Source organism: Olea europaea, chromosome 6 (genome assembly GCF_002742605.1).
Source record: "Olea europaea var. sylvestris chromosome 6, O_europaea_v1, whole genome shotgun sequence".
Lineage (NCBI taxonomy): Eukaryota > Viridiplantae > Streptophyta > Magnoliopsida > Lamiales > Oleaceae > Olea > Olea europaea.
The window spans coordinates 9354582-9362199 of record NC_036242.1 but is presented as its reverse complement, the minus strand read 5'-3'; the positions used below and the strand labels follow the sequence as shown (position 1 = coordinate 9362199).

General features: G+C 33.9%; 1 protein-coding gene across 1 annotated transcript in view; it reads left to right on the top strand.

Moving 5' to 3' along the window:
• The first annotated feature begins 52 nt into the window (after nt 1-52).
• Nucleotides 53-7618, top strand: part of LOC111395757 (protein ENHANCED DOWNY MILDEW 2-like) — a 12267-nt gene continuing 4701 nt past the window's right edge. The window contains exons 1-8 of the mRNA XM_023021891.1: nt 53-221; nt 2191-2287; nt 2396-2500; nt 4299-4546; nt 4641-4727; nt 4811-5308; nt 5477-5624; nt 5700-5798. Coding sequence (XP_022877659.1) covers nt 127-221; nt 2191-2287; nt 2396-2500; nt 4299-4546; nt 4641-4727; nt 4811-5308; nt 5477-5624; nt 5700-5798 — 1377 coding nt within the window. The 5' untranslated portion in view covers nt 53-126. The remainder of the gene's footprint in view (nt 222-2190; nt 2288-2395; nt 2501-4298; nt 4547-4640; nt 4728-4810; nt 5309-5476; nt 5625-5699; nt 5799-7618) is intronic.

Genomic DNA, 7618 nt, shown 5'->3' with positions numbered 1-7618 from the left:
TCTCTCTCTCTCTCTCTCGCAAATTATGATGCAACTTGATTCAACAATCAGTATTGACCGGTTGAACTTCTTTTTATCTAGGACTTCGGAACTACATCAAAGCTCGATTTTATTGTTGATGATGATATGATTGGTGAAAATGAAGACGATATGTCTGGTGAAGAAGATAACTGTTTTGACACGGTATGCGCAATTTGTGATAACGGTGGAAATATATTGTGGTACGAAGGTCTATCCTTTAGCTTTGCATTTATGTTTCTACTTTAATTACAAGTGTCATCATCATGTATTGGTGTTTAGTAGTACCAAAGATCCTGCTTCATTAGAACTATATTTTCGGTTATGCCTGACGTTATGGTTATACATAATTTTTGTCATTATCGAATAACCAAAAATGTCTTTCTTCTGCCACCTCTGGTTTTCTTAGTGTAAAATTTGCGGGAAATGTGCTCAATTGATGGGATATGTGCGAAACCAGTCAAGACTTTTTTCTCTTTTTTTTTTTTTTTTTTTTTTGGCGCCCTCCTAAACCTGTGGTTTGGGTGCATAAATAGTCCTCTCCATCAGTTTTGACTTTTAAGTGCATGCTTGCAACTCGCATTCTCAACCTTTTAGAAGGAAAAATGGTTAATTTCACTAGCGGCCCCTGAAATTTGCACTTTTTGTCCCCTTAGCCACCAAAGTTTAATTTGTATCTGACTCATCACTAAACTTCACAGCATCTTTCAGTGAGCTATTCTATTTGACTTCCATCTTTTAACAGAAAATCCTACATATCTTGTATGCCATGTCATCAATCTGTTATTTCATGCAGGATCAAACAGAATCAGTATTTTGACTAAACTATTTTGTAAAATTAAAAGATGAATTTACAAGTTAAAGTTTGTCGACCAAAGTGACTCAAGTGCAAAGTTCAGTGGCCATTAGTGAAATTAGCCAGGGAAAAATAGTCCAAACGGTATTTAATCTATTTTTCACTGTATTTAAATATAAAAGAAAATTAAAAAATTTTAAACTGATAAAAATGGGAAAAAAAACAGGAAAGTTTCTTCATCTCCCTCCATGGAAACCCCACACCACAAGCCCCAATATCGTTGCAGTGCCCCTGCCACTACCACCATTTATGCCGCTACCTACCCCAGCCGGCCACCACAAACTTCCGGTTTTTTAATGTTGTGTTTCTATTCTACTTTTTTTCCCTAGTTCGAAAGGTGATGATTGGCTACACATACATATAAAAGAACATGGAGATGCCAAAGATTGAACTGTTGATGGGGGACCTAAACTGAGGATAGGGATAATGTACATACATGGTTTTCAATTCTAAAGTAATATTTCCTGGTGAAGTAAGCATGGGAAATTGCTAATGGTGGTTTACTCTTGATTTTCATCAACTGCCGTTTGTTAAGAACAAAGAATTAGTAACCTAACATATGGAATTGGATATCTCTCATTGAGATTCCAATCATGTGATAACGAATAAGTGCTAGACAAACTTGTGACCCATGGTGTGCTCTCTGTGAATATAGTGGATATGTCTGATTCGTGTTTGCCAAAAAGAATTTCATTGTGTAATGCCCATAAATGGAATCTTATCTGGGGCGGATGCCTCCTAAAGAGTAACGCAAGTGTGCGATGGCACATACCAACAATATTATTGTCAAAAGCACTTCTCTTGTGTTCTTGAGTTAGTTTTTTGTCTTACCCAAATGGTGTATGGATATGCATAGAGGTTTTTCTCAACAAAAGGATATTCGGCAGGATAGGTTTCATGCCAAAACCCTCTCGATCTTATCTTAGAATGCCATGTGACGTCATCTTCAGTGCTTTTTAAAATTTAATAGAATTGTCTATTTGGTTTGCAATAAGAAAACTTTCTTATCAGGCCTAGGGTGGTTTTGACATGATCTAGAATCTTTTGAACACTCTTTTATGCATTTCAACTTTGCTTTTTATGCAGAATGTTTATGTAAATTCTTGTAATGTTTATGTAAATTCTTGTTTACTTTATTACATTAACAGTAATTCGAATGATATATCATCTAGATTGTTTGTTAACTTTATAATTGTATGTTACTTCTGGAGACATTTTGCATTATTTTCAATCTTTTGATAAACTGCTTTCCACCTTCTGCAAATATTAATCCGACTCCTTCTCTCTCTTTTAAATATCACTTGTCGTCTTGATAGTTGTGAGGGGAAATGCATAAGGTCATTTCATCCTACCATTGAGGATGGTGCTGATTCTAAATGTTCGTCTCTTGGTTATACCAATGCAGAACTGAAGGTATGCTTCCCACCTGTGTTGATCTTCTCTTTGCCATCTCTTTTCCTTTTGAGTTTTTTTTGTTTCCCTTATGGATTTTGCTTCAGATATTGTATCTTTCAATTTCAGGCAATGAAAAATATTGATTTTTATTGTAAGAATTGTGAGTATAAGCTACACCAGTGCTTCGTTTGTGGGGAATTGGGATCTTCTGATGAATTATCGGGTGCTGAGGTACGAGTTCTTTGAAAATGTTTGACTATCACGTGTTGGTTTTCATAATGTGACACTTGTTTTTCTCATGAAAATGGTAGATTCTGTATGAGATATACTAGGGGTTCATTTGGTACAATGGTTGTGAGTAGTGCTTTTGAATCTAGACATTCAACTGATGGTATGGCAACATAACTATGCTTTGATTTCTGATTTTTAAACACTATGTAATTGTTTTGGAAGGATGTACATACTATATAAATGTTTGAGTAAGCATTACATATTCATTATCTATCTCATAGTTAAGTATGGATAGTTGTTTCTTATAAATAAGATTTTTTTTTTATTTTTTTCCCATATCATATAACATTTTGAAATTAATATTTTAGTTAAATTATAATGGTGCAATTGTATAAATCATATAATTTAAAATGTATTTGTTTAAGTTGTATACATCATAATTTCTAAAATATAAGTGAATATATGAATTATATTTGGCACATTCTTATATAAAGCTAATAACGCTTTGAAATAATAAATTATAATAAATATTAAGATTAACTGTAATTTTAACCGTTGTAAAACTAGAAGTCATAAGACATTTAATAAACTTTTCTCAAGAATCAAACAGAATATGAAATGATTAGAAAATATATATAATGAGAAAACCATAAATGAACAAAAATTAGAGAGAAGAAATAACTAACCTAGTCACACTTTTTGATGAATAAAAAATATAAATTTGAAGTTTATTAGTTGTGTTTAGATGTCCAATGATAGTTAGGTCAGTGAGTAAAACGTTTTTTGATGTACATATATGATATATTAAATAGTGTAGGGTTTTATTTGAATATAATTGACGTTTTTCAAATTAATAAGGATAACATTGTAAGTGTAAAAGTTTCATTAAATGGGCATTTTAGTTTCCCCATATAATTTGAATGTAGAGCTCCAAATCAACTTCAAAAAATTTTATTTTTGGGTCAACAAGCACCTATTTGACTGTACCTATTATTTTAAGTAATGGGGCTTTGGGGCTTTAAAAAAGCCTTTCCTAACACATACTAGATAACCATTTAACTTTTCGTGTGATTCTATTGATATTTCCTTTCAGAGTTAAACTCCCATTTGTCCATATTTCAAGAAGCAGTATCTCTTGTTTTTCATTCCCATTCCCATTAGAATGAATACTATGATTTGCCGAGGTGAAGCACCTATTGGTTAACACCTAATGGTTCTTCTTGCTAATGTTTATTTAGACTTATCTTATCTAAATTGTGCTTCTTCTTTTTTTCCTGACTTTTAACACACTTTGTGATCGTCAAATGTATCCTGATCAATCCTCGCATTTCCCACGAAGCATCTTGTTTTATAGTCCATTGAGAAGTTCACTATAGTTTTCTTTTCATCGGCCTTTTTTGTTAGCTTGAACTTTCTGCAATTTACAGGAACAATACTTTGGTTGTCATACCTCATGATGACTCAATGTTGTGAGTTTCCGTCCTCCTGTTAGTATTATCTTTGTGCCTCTAACTCATCTTCATCTGAATTATACAACTAAGCCTCCGTTTGGGAAGAATTTATAAATAGATAGAAATGAGCGGTAAGTTGATAGTACTTGTGGATTTATTGGATTGTGTGGTTGAATATGAACTTTGACCATGTATAAATAATTTAGCAATCATTTATAAATTAGCCAAATAGAGGGTAAGTTCTCACATTCCTAGGTTCATTTAGCTCTCTATTTTGGCACTGCTGCAGCCTTGCATTTGTCCATATATGAGAAATCGCTGATTTTTTTTGTCCCGATATTTTGCAGGTCTTTCGTTGTGTTAACGGAGCTTGTGGGCACTTCTATCATCCCAGATGTGTAGCAAAACTTCTTCACGAGGGGAATGCAGCTGCAGCAGAAGAACTCCAAGGAAAGATTGCTGCTGGGGAACAGTTTGTGTGTCCCCTTCACAAATGCCATGTCTGTAAAGAATTAGAAGTAAAGTCGGAACCTGCCTTGTGTTTTGCTGTATGTAGGCGTTGTCCTAGAGCATATCATAGAAAATGTTTGCCAAGGTGCTCCAGAACCTTTTTTGAAAATTTATTTGAGATAATTATCCAATCTTTTGGTCTTGTTTAGAGTTCTAAAAGTTTTAGTTACATTGACCAGCGAGATTGCACTCAAAGATGAGGATGAAAACATTGTACAAAGGGCTTGGGAGGGTCTTATACCCAATCGTACATTAATTTACTGCTTGTGAGTGTTTCTGCAACTTTATAATTGATTTTACTGGCTGTAGTATGAAAATTATTTTATTGACCTAATTGTATCCTTATCAGAGAACATGATATCGATGAAGATCTTGCTACCCCTGTTCGTAATCATATAAAATTCCCAGATTCTGAGCAAAAGGACAAGAAAAAGCAACCATTAGAAGCATATGGCAAGCAGAAAGTTGTTTCTAAGAAAAAAAGTTTTGCTTTAGAAGATGCTGCTGGGAAGAAAAGTGCTGCGAAACTGTCAGAAGTGGTTGGAAACTTATCTTCGGCTGTAAAACAGAGTTTCCTTCCACAAAAGAGGGGGGATAAATTGTCTGGACAATTGTCTTTTAAAAAGCAAAAAGTGGCATTGAACAACAGTTGTCCAGAGAAACAAAATGAATCTACCATCGGCACTGAGGACATGATATCTTTGGGGGAGCAGTTGTTTGCCAGGTATTCAGACTCAACTAAGGCAGGACAGGTGGCAAGAGGTGATGGTGAACAGGAGCTCAGTCAGAGGATTAAGCCTAAAGGAACAAACTGTTTGTTGAATCTTGATGCTGATGCAAAGAAAAGGTAATCCTCCTTTATGGCCTGTGGTTATCTCTCATCTGGAGAGAATAAAGCACAATTGCACACATAACCATGTTAATATGTAATGGCAGTTTTTCTAGTTTTAGACAGGTGAATTGCTCCAGGGTGCAGTTTCTATTATTGTTGTTGTTATATATTATTATCATGCAGAATATTGGCTATGATGAAAGATGCTTCATCCTCATTAACACTCGAAGAAATCGAAGATAAGCATAAAGCACCATCAGCACATGTACATTCTTCAAAATATGTGGTAGACAAGCATGTAACCTTGGGGAAGGTGGAGGGTTCAGTTGAGGTATATGTGCAAGATTTTTTGGCCTGATGATGATTATTTAATTTGATTTGAATTTTAATTCAAATGTATTTAAAGGCTGTGCGTGCAGCTTTAAAAAAAATGGAAGGAGGCTGTGTTACAGATGCAAAATCTGTTTGTGGAACCGATCTTCTCTACCAAGTGATGAAATGGAAGGTAATTGTCCAAGCTCAATTCTTAATTTTTATTTTGTTAAATGTATTTTATTGTATTTGGGTCCATAATTAGTGATGAATTATTTATCCCATGTGAATTTTCTCTATCTTTTGTTTGAGCTGTCTCATATTGGTAAAATATGACTTCCGAAAATACTGTATGACCTTGGATGATCTCTCCACTTATATCAATTGGTTTTAATGTAAAAAAGAAATTTTGGGTTACATATTCTCCAAGTTTCTATAAATTGATTGGTCTTGGGAATTCTTCATTTTGCTTTGTGTAACTAAAAGAGTTCTTTATATTAATGGAACTAACTACTCCATGAAAACCAATTATATAGCTAACATCCTCGTCATTCTTGAAACAATGATTCATAAAGGAACACATGCATGAATGAAAGGGGAGTATGGTAAGGTTGCCTACAGGTTAGGGAAGAAGTTGGAGTTTCTGTGAGCTCTACACCATTAGAAAACAAAATAGAGTGGATAAAATTCCGCAATATTTACCTATTTAATATATTCCCTTGAAATATCTGGTTTTGCAGAGACATATATACATACACTGTCAGGTCTCATATTTCCTTGACTTGAAGCTGTTACACAAGAAATTGTATGCTTCTTTTTGTGAAATGTTCTATAATTTCTCTACTCTTACTCTGTTCATGAGGACTCCTGCTCCCCGATAGTTGTATTTATCGTTTTCTATTAATTATTTTTTCTTTGATAACTGAAAGCGAGTTAGTACCTACAAATATATAACTTGTGAAGCTGATAGAAGTGTAAAGAAGAACAAATATGGGATCAAAAATGTGATTTCGTGCACAAATTAATGACTGGGTTCATAATTGAAGAACAATCTTCAAATATTTTATTAATATTCCTAAAAACCTAGTTATGATAAACACATTAAAAGGCTTAAATAAGAAAAGCTGGAAAGAAACCTAAACCCAATCGTGAAATAAACTCCTATCCTAATAAGGGTACAAGTATCCTTATTAAAGTGAAATTATTTGGTAAAGATAAAAGTGGAAGAGACGAAGATAAAAATTAATAAATATCACTATCGAGATAAATTATTACACCCCTGTTTGAGCCCCATTTTTGGGCCAAAATACACTTCGGAATAGCGTTTGTTGGAGAATGTGTGGTTAAAAATAAGGAAAAGTTTTGGGTTTACGTATAAAATTATTTTATGGGAAAATGTGTGGTTGAAAATGAGTTTTGAAAAAGTGAATTTTTGAAAAAGTGGGGGCCTTAGGCTAAATATGAGTGTCCTGCATCAACTTGGAAGCCCATAAAATTTTTATGAACCAGCTAAACCTGAAACCTGACTTAGAAATAATTTGAGCATTCTTTGGAACCACATAACAAATTTATTTGCCTTACAGTTGCATCAGCAGAATTACTGGTCTCTACTCTTGACAATCTTGTAAGGAGATTTTAACGAATTATCAATAACAGTATATAGATCCACCAGGGATATACTCTATATGGTATCTTCAACAAACACCTATTATGGTATATTCAAAATAGGCTATTCGCTCATATACTTTACATGTCCGTTGACAGTAGAGGATAATGGCTACTGCTGAGTGCTTACTGGGCTATGAAAGTTTCACGATTCTGTGTATATAAAAACGATTAATGCAATGCAAGCCTAATGGTTAAGGATAAAAAATGTTTGTGGGTGGACATATTATCTTGTTTTAAGTATACTGGACCAAAATGTTTTTATGTCTTTTATAACTACTTTGGCTTAAAAGGTATAGCTGTTTCTTATTGTTTGAGCTGGTTCTGGACTCCCCTGAGATTGCAGTG